This window comes from Lagenorhynchus albirostris, chromosome 9, assembly GCF_949774975.1.
Source record: "Lagenorhynchus albirostris chromosome 9, mLagAlb1.1, whole genome shotgun sequence".
NCBI lineage: Eukaryota > Metazoa > Chordata > Mammalia > Artiodactyla > Delphinidae > Lagenorhynchus > Lagenorhynchus albirostris.
The window spans coordinates 6,674,822-6,697,785 of NC_083103.1; the positions used below are offsets into that span (position 1 = coordinate 6,674,822).

At 56.2% G+C, this 22,964-nt stretch overlaps 3 protein-coding genes and 1 long non-coding RNA gene across 15 annotated transcripts; 1 reads left to right on the forward strand and 3 right to left on the reverse strand.

Moving 5' to 3' along the window:
- Positions 1–148: 148 nt before the first annotated feature.
- On the reverse strand, positions 149–5,833 carry MUS81 (MUS81 structure-specific endonuclease subunit). 8 transcript variants are annotated; one of them, XR_009542311.1, is made up of 17 exons: positions 5,431–5,833; positions 5,211–5,337; positions 4,882–4,964; positions 4,235–4,333; positions 4,051–4,119; positions 3,805–3,890; positions 3,365–3,505; positions 3,094–3,192; positions 2,886–3,007; positions 2,695–2,792; positions 2,014–2,130; positions 1,824–1,919; positions 1,514–1,642; positions 1,334–1,437; positions 673–813; positions 404–487; positions 258–312 (listed from the first exon to the last, which is right to left on the reverse strand). XR_009542311.1 is itself a non-coding variant. In XM_060158588.1 (16 exons), the coding sequence occupies exons 1-16, from the start codon at positions 5,563–5,565 to the stop codon at positions 246–248; spliced, it is 1,653 nt and encodes a 550-aa protein (XP_060014571.1). In that variant the 5' UTR covers positions 5,566–5,833; the 3' UTR covers positions 149–245. The 8 variants fall into 8 exon arrangements, 4 of the variants coding, with proteins under 4 accessions (XP_060014571.1, XP_060014570.1, XP_060014574.1 ...); XR_009542310.1 differs by having other exon boundaries at positions 149–312; positions 404–813; XM_060158588.1 differs by lacking the exon at positions 673–813 and having other exon boundaries at positions 149–312; positions 3,094–3,189.
- Positions 5,834–6,348: 515 nt separating this feature from the next.
- Positions 6,349–8,843, reverse strand: LOC132525627 (uncharacterized). The gene is made up of 3 exons (XR_009542318.1): positions 7,972–8,843; positions 7,307–7,430; positions 6,349–6,655 (listed from the first exon to the last, which is right to left on the reverse strand). It is a non-coding gene; the product is annotated as an uncharacterized LOC132525627 (long non-coding RNA).
- CFL1 (cofilin 1) lies at positions 7,995–11,899 on the forward strand. The gene is made up of 4 exons (XM_060158603.1): positions 7,995–8,459; positions 10,352–10,659; positions 10,939–11,015; positions 11,242–11,899. The coding sequence occupies exons 1-4, from the start codon at positions 8,010–8,012 to the stop codon at positions 11,352–11,354; spliced, it is 948 nt and encodes a 315-aa protein (XP_060014586.1). The 5' UTR covers positions 7,995–8,009; the 3' UTR covers positions 11,355–11,899.
- On the reverse strand, positions 11,244–22,475 carry SNX32 (sorting nexin 32). 5 transcript variants are annotated; one of them, XR_009542316.1, is made up of 14 exons: positions 22,266–22,475; positions 22,006–22,056; positions 17,097–17,201; positions 16,638–16,748; positions 16,396–16,517; positions 16,076–16,199; positions 15,813–15,917; positions 15,513–15,618; positions 15,275–15,350; positions 15,016–15,055; positions 13,890–14,240; positions 13,729–13,814; positions 13,186–13,403; positions 11,244–12,490 (listed from the first exon to the last, which is right to left on the reverse strand). XR_009542316.1 is itself a non-coding variant. In XM_060158602.1 (14 exons), exons 1-14 carry the CDS (start codon positions 22,278–22,280, stop codon positions 13,350–13,352), a joined length of 1,320 nt encoding a protein of 439 aa, XP_060014585.1. In that variant the 5' UTR covers positions 22,281–22,475; the 3' UTR covers positions 13,219–13,349. The 5 variants fall into 5 exon arrangements, 1 of the variants encoding a protein (XP_060014585.1); XR_009542314.1 differs by having other exon boundaries at positions 22,188–22,475; XR_009542315.1 differs by having other exon boundaries at positions 11,244–12,613; positions 22,188–22,475.
- Positions 22,476–22,964: the final 489 nt, after the last annotated feature.

The following is a 22,964-nucleotide window of genomic DNA, read 5'->3' on the forward strand; positions in this document are numbered from 1 at the left end:
TCTCCCTGGCAGTCTCAGTGCCCTGCCAGGGGACCCCACGGGTCCTGAGGAGCTCAGTTTAAAAACTGGACCCAATGGTCTCCCCAGTTCCTACCTGGATATCTTACAAGACCCCTGGGGCCTGGCATCTCCTCCTAACACATAAAGCTGCAAACACTTAAGATTTTTATTGTAGCCCAAAGATCCCGGTTAAAAGGCTGCGTAGCCTGGGAAGATGGGGGCGGGGTTCTGTCTTGTGGCATAGCTCAGGTCAGGGGGCCGTGGCTGCAGTAAAGCTGTGACAAGGTCCTGCTCAGAGCTGGCCCCAGATTCCTGCACAAAGAGAAAGGCACGTAAGGGTCAGGCCTGGGTGAGGGTAACCGCACCCCACCTACTCTCTCCAGGTTCTGTCTCCTGCCCTCACCTCTGCAGGGGTCCGCACTTGATGGTGCTCAGCAGCATTTCCTTTTCCTTCGGCGTGGCACAGGCGTCATAGGCGGCCAACAGGCTGAGGGTGGGGTGGGGAGTATGAGTTTCTAAGTTTTGGCAATGGCTGACTGCTGGCCCATCCCGAGTGGCTCAGGCCAGTGTCACGGGAGGCGGGCCGGAAGAGGTTGGCATGGGTTAGAGGAGTCAGGACCATGGCCGCACTTCCTGAACCTGGCATTCAAGGCCCTGCTCCATCCTGCTCACCCTCCTTTCATGCTTCTGCAAATGTTTCCCAAGTATGGCTGTTCTTGGCCCAGTCTTCATGGCCCGCCCACTCCTCCAGGAAGCCTTCTCTGCTGCACCAGGTACAGGAAGTCCCCTCCATACGAACCTTCAAGTTGTGAACTTTCAAAGATATGAACATATGCTCGCATGTCCAATCACGGAAGTTAGTTCATGTGTCTGGTGTACATGCTCACTCACGTGCATCCTCTACAGGTGGGTGTGCTTTACTCTACAGTACTGTACAGAGTACAGTAGTACAGTATCTTTACTTCAAGCCCAGGATGTCCAGAAGCAAGCGTAAAAGCAGCGGTATATAGCTGACTGTGTTAGTTGGGTATTTAAGCTAACTTTGTTAGACTTACGAACAAATCGGACTCATGAACGTGCTCTTGGAATGGAACTTGTTCGTATGTAGAGGACTTAACTGTAGAATGTCTCTCTCCCCCTCCTCCCAATGCCTGAGATTCTGTCTGGTCTTGGCTGGCTCTGTCTTCCTCACCACCGGACCTCCGTGAACTCCTCAGGTATCAGCTGGGTCTGTCCAGCCCTCACAGAGCCAGATTACCCGCAAGGCACTGGCTGAGTTGACGTCCATGCAGTGTGGGCGGGGGCAGAGGACAGGGGCTCTGTGGCCGCCTACCTGGCAGGGGTGCTGTACTGATCTACCAGGGCTGCCGCCTTCTCCCCGCTCACTCCGCGCACCTGCATCAGCTGCCTGGCAAACACCTCCCGCACAGACTGGGCCTGGGGTCGGGGGAGGACCATGTGAGGAGCGGCCCAGGGCTGGACCTCGTAAGGAGGGGCTGGGCAGAGGCAGTACCTTGTTCTTGATGGCTCCGGCGTTGAAGTCGTTGAAGGTGAGGAGTGAGCAGAGAGGGTTTGGGGAGGGCCCAGCCCTTGATTCAGGGTCCCCTTGGGTTCCCCAGGGGCGACTGTGGAGGGTGTGGCCCTGAGGGAAGAGGGAACTGAGGCCAGGCCAGAGCTCTAGGGGACAACCCCCAGCCAGGCCTTGCCCCATCCCAGGCCTCAGTGGGCCAGCCTGAGAAACAGGGATCTCACTCACCTCGCCTTCCCTGAGGGAACACGCGACCTAAGTAAGGGGCCAGTGCCGGATGGATGCACCTGCTCACCTGGTAGAGTCTCTGCAGGCCCCTTGTCAACAGGGCCAGGTAGGCTGCTGACTCCTTAATATCTGCTGTGCGTTTCACAAAGAAGCCATCGATGACCTGGAGAAGAGGATCCAAGGGAAAGAGAGTGGCTCCCGAGCGGAGCCGTAGACCACAGGGTCCCTGCCAGCCTGGCCCTGCCCTCCCGGCTCACCTGAGTGTTGGTGACAGCCTGCAGCAGCGTGCCCTCGGGAAGGCTGAGGTTACGCACTGAGCCATGCTCTTCCACCAGGTATACTCGACGGCCCAGGCCGCAGCGCTTCAGCCGGAACTGGGCAGGCAGTTGGGGAGGGTGAGGTGGGTCAAAACCTGGATGCTCATATGCTAGGTGTCCATCAAGTCACCCTCAAAACCGTCACAAGACCTTGGTCCCACCAGTTCGCCTCCTCATCCTCCCTAGCTTCTCCACCTGCCTCAGAGCGGCCTCCACACCTTTGCTCACGCTGCTACTCTTGCACAGAAAGCCCTGCCACCATCTGAGCGATGCCCATTCTTCAAGCTTCCCTTGGCCTATACGTGGCCTATGGGGTCAGCCTAGCAGCCGGCACTGACACATAGCTGCTGCGGTTCCACTCCTGGAGGGGTGAGCCTTGTTTACCCCAGGCTGCAGGGGCTGGACACCCTAGGGGTCTTAACATGCTCCTCAGCCCTGCCCAGAGACCCTGCATACCTACTGTGCGCCTGGAGGGGCCCGAGTGGAGTCTGATCTCGGGGCTGCCCTGGAGCAGCTCTAGAGGGGGTGTGGCTGGAGGTGTGGGAGCTCTGCCTGGATACCACCCAGAAGTGCCCCTGAGTGGGCCCGGGGCAGGGAGGGTGGCGAGGCCAGTGAAGGAACCTTTTGCTCCCGGAAGCGGCCATCGATGATGCTGCTGCACAGGTCATCCAGCCGCTTTCTTTCCACGATTTGGTCCAGGACTAGTTCTCTAGGTCGTGCTGCCGAGAGGCCAAGAAGTGTCCCGTTGGCTCGCGTCCCCTCACCCTCCAGGCCCTGCCTCTGCCCCCCACCTGCCCATCCACACCCCTTACCCGGGTCTCTGGGACTGGTCTCTTGGGCCACCCACACGAAGTCCCCGACGTGCAGCTTGCGCACCGTGTGGGTCACGTGCAGCCGCTGCAGCTCTCGGAGCAGCTCTGGCCTGGATCCCGCCCTGGAGTTGCACGGTGGGAGGCCTGAGGGAGGGCAGGCCAGGGCCCTCGCCGCGTCCTCTCCCTCACCTCCCCCCACCTCACTCACCCCTTGGTCTCGCCAACGTCCACGCACAACAGCACCCTGTACTCTCCAGGCCCCAGCTCCAGCGGTGGCTGTTGGACGTTCCCTTCGCTGGCGCCACTACTGGGGAGAAGGGGTGGAAGTCGGTGTGTGCAAGGCCCGGGCTGCTGCTCCTCTAACCCCTAGGAGGTGGGGCAGCCACAGCTCAGCTGGAGCTGATGGAGACAGGGTGGGGTCCTGGCCTCATTTTGGGGACGATTCCTGCTCCCCTGTTCTCCCCCCTCCCCCTCCTCACAGCTCAGCTGAGGCCGCTCCTGGCACCGCAGGCTCCTCCCCAGGGGGCTCCTCTGGCCCGCTGCCCACACTCAGCAAGCTCAGGCCCTCCGACTCAGCCAGCTTCTGGGCCAGCTCCAGACCCTCTGGGGTCAGTGAGTACCTGGTGGGTGGAAAAAGAGAACACAGATCTCCCTTCTTCACTCATACTTGGCGGGCTCCCCTGCCTGCCCCCAGCTAGGCTGGTCTCACCAGCCTTGGCGACACTTCACAAACAAGGCCAGTGGCTGCCCAATACCCCTCCTGCTAGCCACGTTCTCGCCCCTCAGATCAGCTGCCTCTGGACCTGCCCAGGGCCACTCCTCTGGTCGGCAACAAGTACACATCAGGCTGCAGGGCCACCTCAGCACGGCACGCCTACTCCCCGGCCCTGCCTCCTGCATCTCACGTTGTTCTCCCCACCTAGCTGGCTGCTGCGTCCTGAGGATGAGATTCCTGTGGAGGAGGGAGCGGAGGGCTGGCCAGGGCCGAGCACTTCCAGGGGCCACCTGTTCGTACGGGAGGAGACCCTTAGAGAGCTCCCAGGGCTACCACCTGCCCACCCCCTTGTCTCACCCCGCTGCTTGCTCCCAAGAAGGGCAGCCTGTGGTGGGCTCAGGGTCAGATCCAGAGCCACTTGGCTCCCTCCTTCCCCCTCTCAGTGCTCACCCTTGGAGCCTTCTGGGCACACCTCTGCAGCAGCTCATCCTTGGTTAGGAAGCCGTGGCTATTAGGATTCTGTAACCAAGGCAGAAATGTAACCAACTTAGGTTCAGCGCCCAAGCAGCCTGCCCCAGGAGCTGCAGGCCCGTGGCCTCAGTTCCCCGGACTCCCGATTTGGTCAGGCGCTCACCAGGTGTTCCCGGTACAGCAGCAGCAGTACTGCTCGAGCTCCCGAGTGCCGAGCTGGCCAATACTTGCCAGAGCCTCCTGCTTTGAGCTGGGTTGGACCCTGAAAGGTACAGGGGGCCTTTGAAGCCAAAAGTCAGCCAGCTGTTGCAGACGCAATCCCTGGCAAAGCTGAGGTTCAGGTTCTATCTCAGCAGACTAAACGGCCCTGAGCAAATTACTCAGCTGCCTCTCTAGCTTCTGTATCTGTAAAATAGGCCATGTGATAGTATGATCTCCTGCAAACTTGGGATGAGACGGTGGACAGTTTCAGGGGGTGGGGGGTGGGGTAGGGGTGTAATCGGCCTGGCCCAGCCTCAGTTCTAGCACAGGACAGAGAAGGTAAGACAAGAAGACTCAACAGCAAATCCCATAACTTACTGGGTTTGGCCCCCTAAATAGCTTGATCATGGAATTCTCTCAACTGACTCTATTATAACTCACTATCTACACCTACAGATAAGAAAATTAAGCATCAGACAGAATAAGTCATTTGCCCAGAGCCAGGTGTCACTGGTGGGATTTGGACCCAGCCCAGCTAAGTCCCCCAAGCCAGAAAATCTTACTCCTGGTGCTCCCGCTTTCCCTTCTACCCCCCTGCCCTCTCCTCACTGGCATGCAAGGATCCTGGACTTTGGCAGGCCTTTCCCGGGCTGGACTCTTCGCTCCAGGTGGTGAACATGGGGCGTGGTCACCTGCGGGAGTAGAAGAGAGTCAACCCTGGACCCTGGAATCCAGCAGGTAGGATGGTCTGTGACGCGGCCAGCTCAAGTGGTTGGTGAGAGCGGTTAGGTTCTGAAAAAGTCAACCACTAGCCCGACGTCAAACAGCAACTTGGACAGGAGCAGGGAGCCTGAAGCCAAAGTATCCCAGGTGGTTACAGAAGCTGCATCTGAGGGAGGCTCAGGGGACCACAGACCCCTGCTCCCAGCGTTCACCACCTGATGCCTTGTGCTGCTGCAGCCGCCGGTCCAGCATCCGGCAGAGCCCGTCTCCGAAGTGCTGTAGGATCTTAGCTTCCTTGCCGCTGTGCAGGGGCAGTGGGTACCGCCGTAGGGAGCGCAGTGCCTGGCGGAGTAGGGGTACAGTACCGGGTCAGGGTGGACCTGGCTGTCTGGCCCGGCCAGCACCTGTCCCCCATCAGGCCCGGCCAGAACCCACCTTCTGAAACACGAATTGCGTGCGGCGCCCTCTGCTGGCTGCCTCGTCCCGCCACTCGGTCAGCCAGCGTACGAAGAGCGGGTTGGCGCAAACGGGCAGCGGTCGTTTCCGGCCCAGGCGGACCGGCGCTGCCATGAGCCCCAGGGCGTGAGCCCCAGCCCTCACGCCGGCAGGACTGAAATGCCGCTAGTTCTGGAGACGGGATTCGAACACCTGGTTCCGGCGGAGGAGGGCGGGACCTCTCCAATCACGTGGTCCCATGCGGGGAACTAACCAAGAGGACTGATTTCTGCTGCCCTCCCCGCCCCTGTACTACTCTAAGTGGTCGGTGCCAAGCACAGTCTCTACCGCCTCTCGCCTTCCCGCCGCCCCGGGACAGGACGAGCCTTTCGGACGCGCCCCGCCCGCCCCAGGCCTTGACCCGCCCCTTCCTCCCACCCCAGATTCGAGAGCGGGGGTGGAGGGGTGGGGTCCTCTTTGTGCGGGAGAGAGGAAGATGGACAGCGTCGCCCTGTGGCTGGGAGGTCTGGTTGGGGCGGTGCATACCGAGTAACCTAAGGCTGTCAGTTTCGGGCTCGCTCTAGCGGAGGACGGTATAGAGACTGGGCTTATGAAGAGTCCGGGGGGGTGGGGGAACAAATGGGTTGCAGGTAGTTTCGTCGGAGGGACATTAGGAATGGGTACAGGGAATGAGGACACGAAGGTAACGCGAGAGCAGCTGAAAGACCCTCCGAGGAAATGGTGATCCCGAGCTGGGGCCTCCATGGGGGAGGGGCGCGAAGTCGGGGACACGCAGGGAAGGCCAAAGCTTGCAGGACGGGGAGAGGGGGACAGAGGACAAGTAGAGAGGGAACAAATAGGAGGTACTGGACATCGGAATATGTGGGAGGGGCTGAAGTGGTCGCGTTGTTGGATTCGGGGTAGCAGCCTGGGAGTAAGAAGCCCGGACAAGGGGAAAACACTTCATCGTTTTTGTTTTTTTTAAAAATTATTTATTTATTAATTTTTGGGTCTGTGTTGGGTCTTCGTTTCTGTGCGAGGGCTTTCTCTAGTTGCGGCGAGCGAGGGCCACTCTTCATCGCGGTGCGCGGGGCTCTCACTGTCGCGGCCTCTCTTGTTGCGGAGCACAGGCTCCAGACGCGCAGGCTCAGTAGTTGTGGCTCACGGGCCCAGTTGCTCCGCGGCACGTGGGATCTTCCCAGACCAGGGCTCGAACCCTTGTCCCCTGCATTGGCAGGCAGATTCTCAAGAACTGCGCCACCAGGGAAGCCCCACTTCATCGTTTTTGAGACTCATTGGAGGTGGGGGACCCTCAGGGAGGTTAAGATGGGAACTATGCAGAGGGGTCCCAGTTGAGCACGAGAGTCTCGCCAGCAAATGAGAGCAGCCCTCATCTGCTACACCGGAAGTGGCGAGGTGCGGATCTGAGGCCTTACTGGAGCGGAGAGGCGGGCGCCAGAGCTTCCAGGCCCGCCCCTTCAAACTCCGCCCCGCCTCGATCCCTCACCCCCCCCCCCCAGCCTGCTCCACACTCCCGCCTCCCGCCCGACGCTGCCTTATAAGGAGCCTCCAGCGGGCGTTCGGTTTGGCCCCGCCCCCTCTAGCCTCATGTCCTAATAAGGACATCTAGGGCATCCCGCAGCTAGGGGCGGGCGGGAGCGCGTCTCCAGGGTAACTGCGAAGTCTCCCTCCCCCTCGTCGTTGCTCTAGGAAACTCCGAAGCTCAAAAAAGGTGGAGCCAGCCTCCTCTCCAGGCAGGGCCGCTTGCGCGAGGCGGTTGAGCTGTGGCCCCCGGCTGAGGCTCCCGGGAGCTCGGTTGGTGGGCGATGCGGCGGAAGGTCCCCGACTACAACCCCCGGCATGCTCTGCGACGTACCCCACTCTCGGGAGTCGCTCCCCGGGTCCTGAAGCCCAGCCTTCTGGCTCTTCATTTACACCCTTTATTCTGCATATGGGATCAACGCCCCCAATTCTCTTGTTTGCGACCCTGTCTTCTCTTCCTGCAGAGAAAGAGGGCATGGCCTTTGTTCGAGGCCAAAGAAATCTTCCCGGACTCCCCCACCCCAGTTTCTTTTTTTGAAGGTTATGCTCCCACAGAGTTTCTGTCTCAATTTCTGCCGGTACTAATTAACCATATGCCTGGTTACCAACTCGAGAATGAGACTCAAGTTTGGTTTAATATCTATTTCCGCTTTTCACTGTTTAGTAAAAGGCACATAATCCTTGAATTGAATGCACAAACCCCTGTCTCATGATTTTGGCTTATTACCTCATGATTTTGCCAAACACCCTAAAAACAAGTACAAATCTCTATTTTCAAAGATTTCCTCGTAGCCTTTCCCTTGCGTTTTTTTCTCTTATTTTATTGACGTTGCATATGGCCTTTTCTCAGTAGACAAGAGTGGCTTTACACATGGAGGATGCTTAACAAATGTTTATTGGATAGAAGGTGCCTTATACTGGCGATTCTCCTTGCTCTAGGGCTGGATTCCAGGCCAATGAATAGGTGCTTCAATTCGGAAAACCAAAATACTAACTCACTGAAAATTTTCAGACCAAAGGATCCAGATAGTGCCAAGATGGATCTTAGGAAAACCGTTTCCCTCCGAGGTAGAGAGCGCGAAGTCGGGGCTCATTTTCAGGTCATATTACCCAACGCCGAGGCCTTCGCTCAGCTCCGAGCATTTCCTGGGAAATTCGACCAACGGGTGCGCTCTCCGTGCCATAGCCCCGCCTCTCTCGGCTGTTTTGAACTACATTTCCCAGTATGCAACGTGGAGCAGGGAGGCCGTCAGGTGAAAAAGACTCTGTTACCCAGCGAGCCCGAAGACGGCGCAGGACCGTCGGACTTCATTTCCCGTCGGCCCGCGGGGGGAGCGCCGGAAGCCCGCCCCGCCCCTCATTGTGCGGCTCGTACTAAACGGAAGGGGCCGGGAGAGGCCGCGTTCAGTCGGATCCCGGCAGCAGCTGCAGCGGCTCTTGTCTTTTCTGGCTCTCCTTGCTATCTCCTTTTCTCTTCCGGAAACATGGTGAGCGGCAGGCCATGGCGCCGGAGGGGAGGCGGCTGCGGGTCGATCATCTGCGCGCGCTAAAGGGAACGGGGGAGCGACGTTGGCATCCCCTCCCCCAGCTCCCCGGGCGGGATGAGGGTCTCGTGCTGAGGGGCGGGCGGCGCCGGGACGCGCGTGCGCGCCCGCGGGCGCCGGTGAGGGCCGGCTTGGACGTCGCTCGCGCGCCCCCTGGACTCCCTTCCCCTCCCCCACCCCGCTGTTGCGCCCGCGCGGACAAGGGCCGTGGGGGAGGGGTCCAGGGCGCGCGCGCCCGTCCCTCGCTGAGCAGCCGGTGTCGCGCGTCGCGGCGGGGCCGAAGAGAGTCGGCTCACGGGGGCGCGCTCGACGGGAGCACGCGGCATCCAAACCTGGCCCGGGGGCGGCGAAGGAAAAGCGCGCGAGCGGTCTCGGCGCGCGCGCCCCACCCAGGGGCTGTTCCTATCTCCGCGTCACCCTCCCTCTCAGGCGGGTCTGTCTCGAGAGCAGGTGGCAGGGATGCTCGCAAGGGGCGGGGGCGGCGGGGATGCGGGGGTGTCCGGGTCCGAGCGCAGGCGCCTGGGATTAGAGACTTGCACCGCGCAGCACAGAGCGGACAGCGCGGAGATCACGGCCGTGCTCGGGAGCTAGCGAGCCCACAAGGCGAGCTGGGTTCGCAGACTACACCCGGCGGAGGCTGGAACGGCGCTGTCGGCCGGCGCGTGCGCACACGGTCCGGCCTGGCTGCTGGGCCCGAAGCCGTGGACCAGCGGGGCTGTCGGCTTTCCAGGATGGGGCCTGAGGGTGGAGCCGAGTTTAGGGAAGTGACCCAGGCGGGCACCGCCCGGAAACCACCCCGTCCCCTGTGTTCGGCCCGAGGGCTGCGAGAGCCGAAGGTTGGGTAATTTGTCCAGGCCCGCAGCGCAGGGGGGCGATAAGCTTGTCGGTAAGGGCGCTTCCTTAGGGTTGAGGCCCTGGAGGTGTTGCTTCCTCTAGGTTCGGGTTTTTTTCGGGGAGGGGGCTGAGTCTAGCCGGTCTCCTTTCCCCGCCTACTCCGGAAGCGGCTCAATCACGTGGCCGGCTTCCTCTGCAGTTCCGGGAGCGGGGGCCGATTTCACCGTGGACAGTCTCACCCCCATTCCTGGCTAGGGTGGACCCCAATACGACCCAGAATAGAAGTTTAAAGAGCTCTCACGGAGCTCTTTGAGTTTGGGCCTTTGAGTTTGGACTGCTAACTTCTATCAGCGACCTTTGGGGCCTGCATTTTTTTCCGGAGAACAGGGAGTTGTCGGGTAGGGCCGTAATTAGGGGTTTGTTCTTCCTTTGGTTTAGGAAGACTCCAGCAGAGAAAGGGATACCTGTGTGATAACTGCGTTGAACAGTTCTGATGGGCTTGCTAGAACTGTTGAGTACCGTTGGTGACTCCTCTAGCGTTGTGGGTCCTGGTTCTCTCGTAGATGACTATGACCTGGTTGTCTGGGTCCCTTTCTACTCTCTGTGAAGTTCTGAGTCAGCACTATGCAAAAGCTGAGACTGAGTACCGTGCGTCTGTAGGTTCTTTTAATTCTGGGTTCACATCTTGGCCAAGACTTTGCTTTTCACAGGTCTTTAATCTAGCCTGCAGGATGTCGGAGTGGGGAGGAATGGTGTTGAGTTATGTGATCAGAGGTCTCTTCTGTGGCGGCTCTTCTGGGGTTGTGTCACATCTGATCCTTTGACAGTGACTTGGGTGGGAAACTAGTGATACTTGTCTTGGGAAGGGGATTAATGATCTCTTGGGGCTGAGGACTATATTTGTTGACATCTAGACAGATTTCCTAAGAAAGCAAAGGAGGGACTTCAGGGCACGTCCCAGAAACTTGTTCCTTATGAGGTGCGTGTGGCTTGTCCTCTAGGCCTCTGGCGTGGCTGTCTCTGATGGGGTCATCAAAGTGTTCAACGACATGAAGGTGCGTAAGTCGTCGACACCAGAGGAGGTGAAGAAGCGCAAGAAGGCGGTGCTCTTCTGCCTGAGCGAGGACAAGAAGAACATCATCTTGGAGGAGGGCAAGGAGATCCTGGTAGGTGATGTGGGCCAGACTGTAGACGACCCCTACACCACCTTTGTCAAGATGCTGCCAGACAAGGACTGCCGCTACGCCCTCTATGACGCAACCTATGAGACCAAGGAGAGCAAGAAGGAGGACCTGGTGTTCATCTTCTGGTGAGCTTCTCCTGCAGGCACCTTCTCCTGTCACCTGCCGTAGCTCTGCCCCACCCTGCTTTCCCGGGACAGGAAGGTCTGTGGCTCCTTGTTAACGCAGAGGTGTGCGTTTCAGGGGAGGGTGTTGTAATAAAATGCCTGTCAGTGAGGAACTTGATAAAAGCTTGAATGTTAGGGGCCAGCTCAGGGGTTTCTGGAAGTCCTGTATCGCTTCAGGGCACTTGCTGGACTTGGAGGAGGGGACTTTGCGGTAAGTTCTCTGATTCTGTTTCCCTCCAGGGCCCCTGAGTGTGCACCCCTTAAGAGCAAAATGATCTACGCCAGCTCCAAGGACGCCATCAAGAAGAAGCTGACGGGTAAGGGCCAGCGCTAGTGGTGCCGTAAGCCCTTGCATTCAGGCCTTGGCTGCAGGGTGGGGTGGACGGCATGGTGGAGGAGAGCCCTCTCTCTCTGTCTCCTCTTCCCTGCCTGCTGGATGTAGCCTTATCCCGCCATCTGTTCTGCTGGCTCCTTCCCAGCTGCAGCACACCCACCCCCGCCCCAGGGCTCCCTCTCACAGATGCTCCCCCTTCTCCTCCACAGGGATCAAGCATGAATTGCAAGCAAACTGCTATGAGGAGGTCAAGGACCGCTGCACCCTGGCAGAGAAGCTGGGGGGCAGCGCCGTCATCTCTCTGGAGGGCAAGCCTTTGTGAGCCCCCTCCAGCCCCCTGCCTGGAGCATCTGGCAGCCCCAGACCTGCCCATGGGGGTTGCAGGCTGCCCCCTTCCTGCCAGACCGGAGGGGCTGGGGGGAACCCAGCAGGGGGAGGGCAGTCCCTTCACCCCAGTTGCCAAACAGCCCCCCCACCCCCTGGACCTTCCTCCTCTTCCTCCATCCCTGACGGTTCTGGCCTTCCCAAACCGCTTTTGATCTTCTGATTCCTCTTGGGTTGAAACAGACCAAGTTCCCCCCAGGAACCCCTGTTTGGGGGGGACCTGTATTTTTTTTAACGACACCCCAGTTCCCCCCTTGTTCCTCCCTTTTCCCATGCTGCCAACTTCTAACCACAATAGTGACTCTGTGCTTGTCTGTTTAGTTCTGTGTATAAATGGAATGTTGTGGAGATGACCCCTCCCTGCGCCACCTGGTTCCCCTCCCCCTTGCCCCTGGTCACAGCCACTCATGGAAGCAGGACCAGTAAGGGACCCTCAATTAAAAAAACAAAAAAAACACACAACAATAAAAAGGCTCACTAATGGGATGTTTGTTTGGAGGTTGGGGCCCAGGGGACCTTGGGGGCGGGTAGGCTGGGAGAATGTGTAGCATCTCTTCCCTAACCCTCCTTCCAGCCAGCCCCACACACCCTCATTTGGCGCCAGTGACTAGCTGAGTCTCCTTTCTGACAGTTCCCTCTCTATATCCTGGCGTCATAGTTGGCACCAGCCTGGAAGGTAGCTGAGCCAGGGTGTGTCTGCTACTGGCTGCAGGGGTTCCTTGAACAGAGGGGCTTAATCCCTGAACTGGTTTCTTCTGTTGCCTTGACCCAGGTGGGCAGTAGGACAGTGAGGCCCATTCTGTGATCCCCTGTGCAGTCTTGCCCAGATGTGGGCCCCGAGACTGCAAGTTACTGGTTGCTTCTTGACCTTTTTCTCCACTTTCAGTATTTGGTCTTTGGCTCTGCTCTCTCCCCTGGATGGCTGACTCATTTATAAGGGCTGGGTCCAGTGGCTGCTGTGAGTCCAAAGCCAGGTTGAGTCTTTGGCCTTCTGCAGATGTGGCTGGGGGCCAGGGTGGGGCCAGCCAGGTGGAGTCCAGGACTTCAGACCCAGGTGTCTTGGGCTCCACCTTCCTGTGTTTAACCAAGAGAGTGTTGGCTGGAGCCCCACGCTTCTTCCTGGCATTGCTGTGGGCTCTTTTCCAGCCCTGTGCTTTGGGTTTTCACCTGCCCTGCAGGTAGGGTGGAAGTGTTGCCCTAGGGGTGGTGGTGATGGAGGATTTATACCCTGCCCCCTCCCCCCCTCCCGCCATCAACTAAAAAAACCTGGAGTTAAAGAGCTGGTTCCTTAGTTCCTTGGAGCTGGCCAGTATCTGGTAGGGAGGCAGGAAGGGGTAGTTCCATTTTACTGATCAGGAAATGGGTGTAGAGAGTTTATAATTCGTTTTATGCGTGGTCTGTGCCAGGGTTTGTGGGGGTGGTGGCCTTGAAGACTGCGCCTGGATTCCAAGTTCTGGGTCTTGTACCTTCCCACAGAGAGCACCACTGGCACTCTGAAAAGTGGCTGAAGACCCTGCAGGGGTGTCCCCCGCCGTGTTCCCCCAGGATCTGGTCTCTACCATGGTGCCCCGATAGAGGATGTACTTGGTGGGCCCTCCAACTGGGAAGTCAGGACAAGCAAGCCTCCTTGCTACAGAACCAGGTTTTTTATTTGTGAACAAGCTGGAGACAAATGAACTCAGGGGCCAGAGGTGGGTTGAGGCTGCCCCATAGCCTCTGGGGAGGGAGGTCAGGGCCCCTGGGTTTCCCCAGGTTAGGGCTCTGCTTACCTGTGGCCAAGTGTGGTGCCCATGCTGCCCTATCTTGCAGGGCCTGGCACCTTGGGGTAGGGGTAGGCCTTGCCCCGAGAAGTCACGGGGCATGGTGAGTGGCTCCTGGGGTGGGGAAGGAGGCATCTTGCTGGGGTGGGAGGTCGGGGGGCACTCTGGTGGCTCTAAGGTTCCCCCTTGAGGATGACAAGGGTGTTCCGTAGAAGCAGGGTGGTGGCCTGCAGAGGAGAGGTTCTTGATGGCTCCCATCTGCCGCTACCCCCTCTGTTTCCCCACCTTGGGTAGCCCCTCTGTCCCCATCCCTGTTCTCAGCAATAACAGCTACCATTTATTGAGGCCTCACTACCAATGACAGAAGGGAATGGTCCTGATCCAAAATGGGGAACTGTGGTCCTGAACAGCTGGGGCTGCTCCTGGCAGCCTGACCTCCCCCCGAGCTCCACCGCACCCTCCACGCGCCAAGACACTTGATAAGGGCCTAGAGGCCCAGTGGTGGGAGGCCAGGAAAGCAGCAAGAAGGCTCGGTGAGGCTGGAGGGCTCACCTTAGCGTGTTTGAGCTCCAGCTCCGCCAGCTCGATGAGGTTCTTGCGGAAGGAGGAGACGCGGCGGGATCTGAAGTCCATGAGCTCTGGAGAAGAGAGGAATGGGGACCCCGGCAGAGTCAGCAGTGCAGTGGCAGGGGCTCCAGGGCCGTGGGGCTTACCCTGCTTGGCTGAGTCGGAGAGGCGTTCAAAGCGCTGGCAGCACAGCTGCTGGTGGCTCTCGGCGGTCCGCACCTCCCGGTTCCTGGTGCGCGCCTTGTCCAGTGCCTTGTTGGCGTTCTCATAGTCTGCCAGCGCCCGCAGCCGCCGGTACAGCAGGTCCTGGGGCCGGCAGGGGCACAGGATCCCTGGCCCAGGCCCTTGCCTACCTGCCCGCCCTCCCTGGTGGCTCCAGCCCTGAGGTCTGCTCTGGGGCCACCTCTCACCTTGGCTGCCTGTGAGTCGCGCAAGTAGTACCTCAGCATGTCCGACAGCTTCAGGTCCTCGTCAGAAGCCACTCGGCCCTCCAGTTTCTGAATCAGGAAAGTGGAGGCTGGGGAGGGAGCTGGTGGGGGGGCAGCTAAGGACTGGGAGTGCTGCTGTTCATCTAAATACCAAGTAGGGTCACTTGATACCCACGCTATGTCAAGCCCCGTGGTTCAGGGGAGCAGGCCAGGGAAGGCTTCACAGAGGAGGTGGCATCTGATCTGGATCTTGGGGGTTGAGCAGGGCTTAGACGACAGCCAAAGGCTTTGCAGGTGTGCAAGCCTGGTATGTTTTCAGGGAACCATAAGTTCAGTGGGGCACTTGGGCAGCAGTGGGCCAGATCACAACAGGCTTAAGATGCAAGCTAGAGACTTGGGGCTTTGTGTCTTGGATAGATTCAAGGAGGGATAGGGTCACTGAAGGGCCCTGAGCAGGGAAGAGATGGGGTCCAACGGACATTTTAGGAAGACGGGCACACTCTGGTGACTTCCTTGGAGAGGAGTTCAGAAAGAGCGTGTCTGGGGCAGGATGCTGGCAGCACAGAACAGTCTGCCAGAGGCACGTGGCACATCCTTGTAAGTGCCTCGCCAAGCCCACTTCCCACCTCCTCCCCCATCACCACACACCCACACTTGAGGCTGGATTCCCTGTCTCCACTCCATCTCTTATTAAACTAGTCTGCAGAGTGAGTCCAGGGCCTCACTGAGCCCAAGTTATCACTGAACAATCCAAAATGACCCTGGAGCTTTCCCCTCTCCCGGGACACTCTCTTCCCTGCAAAGGATCATTGGGTGGCCTTTCAACACAGAAGGCAGTACTCACCCTTAGTCGTTCAAAGAGCTCTGCCAATTTGAGGAAGCTCCTAGGAGGCGGTGGGGAGGAGTTAGGGCAGGGGTCTTAGGGATTGCTTAAAGCTTCCCTGCCCTGGTGAACCTTCCCTCTCTTTTTCTCCCAAAGCCCAAGAGGAGCTTCTGCATCTCCCACTAGAGCTCATAGTAGGCTTCCATGGAGTGACCCCTCATGGACAGACACAGTATTACAGGCAAAGAAAGAGGGCAGAGGGGCAAGAGGGTGTCCTCACGTCTTTAGCTGGTTGACTTCTTGTGTTCCCAGACTGCTCAGTGCAGCTGAGATAGGGATATAATCATCTGCCAGGCCTGTTGGGGAAGAGCCGTCTATCAGAGCCCCTTGGTCTGCACGTCAAGTCCCACCCCTGGTGTTTGTGGCCATGGACAGACACAGGGCATTTCCTGCTCTCTACTCTCCCCTGGGGAGTAGGGCCACTGGGGGGAATCCAGGGCCCCTGGGGCCCTGCGTACACTTGTGAGAGTGCATGACTCTGTCTGCCCGAAGGCAGGCGTCCCGGATGCGGGTGTGGTACTCCAGCAGGAAGGTCCTCTCATGCTCGAAGAAGTCATCCACCTCCTAAGGGAGCCAGACAGGACCCACTCACACCGAGTCACCAGGAGCAGCGCAGTCTCGGGCTCCCGGGCGTGGCACAATCTCCCTCTAGGCAGGGCCCCATCAGTGGCTTCCCTCCCACAGGGACCCAGGGTCTCAATCCTTGCTGGGGACTTGAGGCCCTGGGTTGAATCCAGAGAGGGGGCCCCCCAAGTCACCTTGAGCCCTGACATGCCAGTGATGAGGGCTTCATCTGCAGACTTCACAATATTCCTCAGAAACCCCCCAAGGAGCTCCTTCCTGTTCTTTCCTCGGACACTCAGCTGAGGCACACGTGGGGAGGGTGTGACGTCAGGGTGGGCATTTGCACCTCCCACCCCGGGCATATACCACTCGCCGAGCTGATGAGATAGAGGCCTGAGCCCACTTAGAACCTTGCCCCCCACCCCCGGGGGGACCCCAGCTCTGTGGCCCAGCTCACATCCTGGCCATATTCCAAAAAGACAAAGAAGTTGTGGTCTCGACGCAGGGTGGGGTGGGCCGCCAGGCGCTGCAGAAAGACTTCATGCATCGCAACTGTCTTCTTAAAGATGGCCAGATACTCCCTGCAGAGGACGGCAGGCAGCTCGCGGGCCCTCCCTGGCTCCTTCCCCCCTCCTGCCCCCTTCCCCCTCGGCAGCCCTGGAGCGAGGAGCAGGGTCCTAAGCGTCCACGGGGGACAGTCAGGGGAGAAACCCTGGGGCTGTCAGGAGAGGCTGGGCTGGGGCTTTGTCACAGACAGGAACGGGAGGCGGCACTCACGCTTCCAGCTCCTCCTTCATTTTGGCAAACTCTTCCCGCGTGATAGAGCTGTCTCCCTCACCCAACTTCTGCAGTTTTTCCCTTGAAGCCTCAAAGTCTGGCCTTGGAGGGGCTGGGGGGATCTGCTCCAAGGAGGGACAGAGCTGGAAGTCCTCTCGTCGTTGAGAAGGCCGTCACCCGCACCCCGAAGCCTGGCCCAGCCTCCCGGCCGCCCCCCGGTGCCCAGGCCGGCCCCTCCTCACGATGAGACCGGCGTACTCCTCGTTTTCCACGTAGGCGTTGTGTAGCCAGATGAACTCCTCATGATGTCGCACGACTGAGAACTCGGTCCGGGCGAAGTGAGGGACGCAGCTCTGGAAGCCAGGGAACCTAGCTGAGGTGTCTTTCCTCCCCTGCCCAAACCCTACACCCACCAAGCTTCCTGGGCACCCACTTTTGGGCCTCCCCAATCCCACATCCCAGGGGAGGCCCAAGTTGGGGCTCACGCGTCCATGACTACCCTCAGGAGGGTGGACAGGGGATGGTAGTACTTGGGGCCTTAGGCAGGCAAAGGCTGTACGAGACTAGACAAGATGCCCTCTTTCTCAGAGGGCCAGGGGCCAAGAGCCAGGCTGAGGAGCCGGGCCCAGAGGCTACGCGGGCATCCGCGCCGGGCTCCTGAAGCAGCCATCTGAACCCCCCCTGCTCCGGCGCAGCCTCACCTTGGTTTGAACAGTGAATTTCACCTTGTCCCGCTCGCTGACGGCATCAGAGATCTCCACCTGTAACGAGCTGTCTCCCTGCAGGTCCGGGGACAAGGAGGAGGGCTGTGGGGGAAGGGAGGTCCCTGACATGACTGACCACGCCCCCCCCCCCCCCCCCCCCGCCCATCCTTGCCGCAGGCTTCTGGTCCTCCTGCAGAGCCCACCTCAGCAGCATTACTCCCACCACGCCCTGGGGTCGCTGGCTGTTCCCCCCCACCCCCCGAGGGATCCTGATAAGTCACTGCTCAGGGATTCACAATGACACTTTCCCACCCTGCCATCCTCTGAAGTAGGCAGAACTCTCCCTGTTTGATAGGCCTGGAAGCTGTGACCACCAGAGAGGTGAAATAACTTGGCCGAGATCACACAGGTGCAAAGCGGCAGGGCCAGATTTGAACAGTTTCTCGGTTCCAAACCCCATGCACTTCCTCAGTTACCGGCCCACCCCTTCTCAGCTGGTTACCTCAGGTACCTTTCACCAGGTGTAAAGTGAGCTGGATAAGATGGTCCCACCCCTTTTGAGGGGCTCCTGAGACCATTCCATTCACTACGTTTGGTACCAAGAGGCACTGACTTGGAGGCCAAGCACTTGTATTTTTTCTCTAAGTGAAAAGATCCCTGAGGCACCAAGTTACTAGTTCATCCTTACACTGAGCTATCTCAACAAGCATTTAGTGAACACCTGCTATGTCCACACCATTGTGCCAAGAGGTACTAGGGAGAGAGGCAGAGGCTCAAAAGCCACTCTCCCTTCAAGTACTACTCACCAGTATATAAACTGACACCTGCCCACCTCTCACACCCAGACGCCTCCCTCTCTCCTCTCACAGGCTTTAGCACTTATTTGGGACACTGTGGGATCACTCTTAGACTTCTAGCACCATAGATTAATTTTACCTGGCCTTGAGCCTCATATCAATGCAGTTACACTGTATATACTATTTTGTGTCCATGTTCTTCAGTGAGACCCATCTATGTCATTGAGTGCAATGTTTCTTTTTCATTGCTGTGTAGTGTTCCATCATATGACCGTATCGTAGTTTATCCATTCTACTGTTGGTGGTCTTTTGGATTATTTCAAGTTTGGGGCTATTATGAATAAAGCTGCCATGAATATTCTTGCATATATCTTTTGAGGGACCTAAGTACTCATTTCTGTTGGGTACGAGAATGGCTTCGTCAGAGGGTAGGCATGTGTTTAAAACGCTTTCATAGATACTGCCAAACAGTTTTCCAAGGTGACTGTACTAATTCACACTCCCTCCAGCTTTGAATGAAAGTTCCAATTGCACCACATCCTTGCCAATACTTAGAACTGTTAGTCCTTTTAATTTTAGCCTTACTGGTGGAGGTACAGTAATACTGCATTGTGGGGACTTCCCTGGTGGTCCAGTGGTTAAGACTCCATGCTCCCAATGCAGGGGGCCCGGGTTCAATCCCTGGTCAGGGAACTAGATCCCGCATACCACAACTGAAAGATCCCACATGCCGCAACTAAAAAAAAAAGATCTCACATTCTACAACAAAGATCCCGCGCGCGGCAACGAAGATCCCATGTGCCACAACTAAGACCAGTGCCACCAAATAAATAATCTTTTTTTAAAAAAATAGTGCATAGTGGCTTTAACTTGTATTCCCTGGTGAGAAATGATATTGAACACCATTTCATGTACCTATTAGACATTCAGATATCTTCTTTTGTAAAGTGCCTATTCATGTCTTTTGCTCCTCCCTGCCATACTCTTTTAAAAATCAGATCATCTTTCTCTTATTGATTTGCAGGAACTCTTTAAATCTCCTGGAGACAAGCCCTTTGTCAGTTATATGTTTTGCCAATATCTCCTGCTCTATGGGTTGCCTTTTCACTCTCTTAATGGCTTATAATTTTACAAGCTCAACATATCAATCTTTTGTGGTTTGTGTACTCTTGAAGAAGCACTCCTACCCCAAGGTCATGAAGATATTCTCCTATTGTTTTCTTCTAGAAATTAACAGTTTTAGGTCTATGATCCATTTAATTCATCTTGGATGCAGTGTAAGGTATGGGTTGTGATTCATTTTTGCCCTATAAATAGCCAGTGATTTTACCACTATTTGTTTAAAAACACTATTTTTTCACTATTGATTTGTTTTGGTAGAAAATCAATTGACCTCATAAGTATGATCAGTTCTGTATTCTCTATTCTGTTCCACTGATCTATATATCTATACTTTTGATAATATCACACTCTCTTGATTACTGTAATTGACAGGCAACGTTGAAATCAGGTAGAATTAACTTTGTTCTTTTTCAAAATCATTTTGGCTATTGTAGGTCCTTTGCATTTCCACATAAATTTTAGAATCAGCTTGTTATTTTCTACCCCCAAAGAACTTTCTGGGATTTGATTGAGATTACATTGAATCTATAGATCAAATTGAGAAGGACAGATGTTTTTACAATACTGAATCTTCCAGTCTATGAACATGGAATATCTTTCCAGTGATTTAGGTCTTCTTTAATTTTTCTCAGTACTTTTATATATATATATATAAATTTATTTATTTGTTTATTTTTGGCTGTGTTGGGTCTTGGTTGCTATGTGCGGTTTTTCTCTGGTTGTGGCGAGCAGGGGCTACTCTTCGTTGTGGTGTGCAGGCCTCAGTAGTTGTGGCTCGCAGGCTCTAGAGTGCAGGCTCAGTAGTTGTGGCGCACGGGCTTAGCTGCTCTGCGGCATATGTAATTTTTTATTTTGCATATTTTGAAACTGTTATTAGGTGCATAAAATTGAGGAGTGTTTTCCTGTTGAATTGACTCTTTAATCATTATAAAATGTTCCTCTTTATTTTTAGTAATACTTCTTTCTTGTCTTCCAGTCTGAAATTGATAAAGCCACACCAGCTTTCTTTTGGTTAGTGTGTTCATAGTGTACATATTCCATCAGTTTTTCAATATTTCTATGTCCTTATAGCAGGTTTTTTGTTTTTTTTTTTGTTTTTTTTGCGGTACGTGGGCCTCTCACTGTTGTGGCCTCTCCCGTTGCGGAGCACAGGCTCCGGACGCACAGGCTCAGCGGCCACGGCTCACGGGCCCAGCCGCTCCGCGGCATGTGGCATCTTCCCAGACCGGGGCACGAACCTGTGTCTCCTGCATCGGCAGGCAGACTCTCAACCACTGCGCCACCAGGGAAGCCCTGGCAGGCATATTCTTAACCACTGCGCCACCAGGGAAGCCCAGATGTTTGTTTTTTAACTGTACTTTTTGTTCCATTCATTATTATTGTAATTACTGATATAGTAGGCTATAAACCTGCCATCTTACTTTTTGTTTTCTCTTCATCTCATCTGTTTTTTGTTCCTTTATTCTTTCTTTCTTTTTTTTAAAATAAATTTTTATTGGAGTATAGTTGCTTTATTCTTTCTTTCTTGATTTCTGTTAGATTACTCAAGTATTTTATGTTATTTCATTTTCTCTGTTATATTTTTACTTACATATTCATTTATTACTCTTTTCATTTCTCTATATTTATAGGAGAATTTTGAAGAAGCCAATGATTACTCTGGAGGACATGGTCTAATAACAGATTTTCAAAGAGTCTGGCATCTACAAAGGTTAGGGGTGCACCCATGAGTTTGACAGCCCAGTATATCCTTAGAACACATAGCATCCACTATTACTGGTAACAGTAATAGTAATATAATAGCTAACACTTATATTTGCTCTACTTATATGCCAGGCATTGGTCTAAGCATTTTATATATATTAACTAATTTTTTTAAAGATTTTTTTTGATGTGGACCATTTTTAAAGTCTTTATTGAATTTGTTACATTATTGCTTCTGCTTTATGTTTTGGATTTTTGACCACAACGCATGTGTGATCTTAGCTCCCCCACCAGGGATAGAACCTGCACCCCCTGCATTGGAAGCCAAAGTCTTAACCACTGGACCGCCATGGAAGTCCCTGTGTTAACTAATTTAACGATGAATATGAACATAGATAAACACTGAAACAGATGCTTTCTGTTCCATACTTTGGTCTCTCACCCCTCTCACTTCTTCAAATTCCACTGATCCCCATTCCTCACTTCTTGGCTTCTCCGACACCCCCATGGCAGGCCCTGCCTCTGTCCAACTGCCCCCACCCCCAAAGTCTGGCTCATTGGTGCACTAGGTCCCCAAGTCCCCTGTCTCCTTCCTGCTTGGTAACTGCTTGAGGGAGATGGGACTTCAAAGATGAACCACAGCTGCTCCATCCTTATCCTCAGTCACAGTCCACTAGGCACATTCCTCCTACCCCTAAAAGTGTGCACCTCTGTATGCCCCACCCCTAACCATCCTTGGCACAAGGATGCTCAGAAACTATTTGTTGAATGAAGTCAAGAGGAAAGAATGAATGGTCTCATGATTACATGAACATAGATACACAAGTGAAGCCATTAGTGCTGAACAGTATTCCCCCACCTTGGGAAAGGAGGAGGGTACTCCAGCCCCTTCTCAATCCCTAACATCCTTCCTTCTTCCCCATCAAACCAGCATGAGTCGGTCCTGGGAAGGGGATGAGTAAGAGTGACGGGTCCTTTTCCATCTGTCGGGGCCACGGTAAACCCTGCCTCCTTTGACATCCTCACCAGCCCCCATGCTGATGCCACGGAAGCGCCCCACCCCCTTGCTCAGGTCTCGCCTTTCTCTAGCTCATGCGTGGGCACGAACACACACACACACACACACACACACACACACACACACACACACACACACACACACACACACACACACACACACACACACACACACACACACACACACACACCATTCCCTGATTGGGCATCACTGGGTATCATGGAGTGAGGTGAAGGTTGGGAGGGTGTTTGCATCCTTTCTGTACCTTGCTCTCCTTCCCAGCCTCTAGGTGCTCCTCCATCACTCTCGTTCTCGACTACAGCACACAAGAATTCCGCGGCGGGTTACTGCCCGCGCGCTCCCGTAGGTTGGTCCCCGGTAAATCGCCCCGAGGAACGGACCCAGTGGGGATCCTATCAGCTGACAGAGGCACTCTCCCCTCCCTACCAAGGAGTCACCTGGAGCCGGGCGTGGTTCCACGCCGTTCCCTCGCAGCCGCGCCTTTTGATTGGGTAGCAGGTTTACCGTGCGGGACGCCATTGGCTGCAACGCCTGTCGTTCCTGTGCCTGGGCCCCAGCTTTTAAGGGGCAGCGCGGAACTGAGAGGGCCGGGAACAGCCCACAGCTTGGAGAATGGAGTCGGGGGCCGGGGGGGGGCTCTAGGATCGCAGAGGTCTATTGTCGCGTCAGCCCACGCCCCAGGCTGGCTGACTCCCGCCCGCCGCCCCTCTGGGCCGCGCCTTCTAACGGCCTGGCGCGGCCTGCGCGTGCGCACTACCCTAGTCTCGTGCCCTCCAGGCGGTGGGCGGGGCGGCAGGCCAGAGGGCTGGGGGGAAGGGCGGGGTGGGTGAGGGGAAGGGGGAGCTGGTTTGGAGGGGCGGACTGGGGACGAGGACAAGGGCTAATGTCTTTGGAGAAAGGGGTTCCGTTTGGACGTCCGCTCTGGGACATGAGGGAGTGGCTGGGTAAGCCGCAACGGGCGGCGAGGGGGCGCGACAGGGCCCGCGGCCAGGGCGCCCGAGGCCAGGCGCGGACCCTCGGGCGGTCGCAACTGGAGCCTGGAAGCAGAGGGGCGCAGACGATGCGAGAAAAATTGTGGATGCCCTGGAACGGGCTCTTCGTGATCGGGAAGAGAATGGAGCTCCTGGGTAGAAACACGCAAAAGCCTAGGATGTGGGACCCGAAGCTTGAGTCTGAGGACCGGAGACTGGAAGATGTGGAAAA

Bases quoted from the DNA above. Each gene is read 5' to 3' on its own strand.
- MUS81 (XM_060158587.1), bottom strand. From the start codon at position 5,565: ATGGCAGCGCCGGTCCGCCTGGGCCGGAAACGACCGCTGCCCGTTTGC. The intron at 1,643-1,823 runs GTGAGCAGGTGC...CTCTTCCCTCAG, and splicing joins GCCTGCAGAGACTCTACCAG to GGCCACACCCTCCACAGTCG. The intron at 488-1,333 runs GTAGGCGGCCAC...CCCCACCCTCAG, and splicing joins CAGTACAGCACCCCTGCCAG to CCTGTTGGCCGCCTATGACG.
- CFL1 (XM_060158603.1), top strand. From the start codon at position 8,010: ATGGATCTTAGGAAAACCGTTTCCCTCCGAGGTAGAGAGCGCGAAGTC. The intron at 10,660-10,938 runs GTGAGCTTCTCC...GTTTCCCTCCAG, and splicing joins GACCTGGTGTTCATCTTCTG to GGCCCCTGAGTGTGCACCCC. The intron at 11,016-11,241 runs GTAAGGGCCAGC...TCTCCTCCACAG, and splicing joins CATCAAGAAGAAGCTGACGG to GGATCAAGCATGAATTGCAA.
- SNX32 (XM_060158602.1), bottom strand. From the start codon at position 22,280: ATGGCGTCCCGCACGGTAAACCTGCTACCCAATCAAAAGGCGCGGCTG. The intron at 14,241-15,015 runs GTGAGTACTGCC...TTCCTGATTCAG, and splicing joins AGCTCTTTGAACGACTAAGG to AAACTGGAGGGCCGAGTGGC. The intron at 13,815-13,889 runs GTAAGCCCCACG...TCTCTTCTCCAG, and splicing joins CTCCGACTCAGCCAAGCAGG to AGCTCATGGACTTCAGATCC.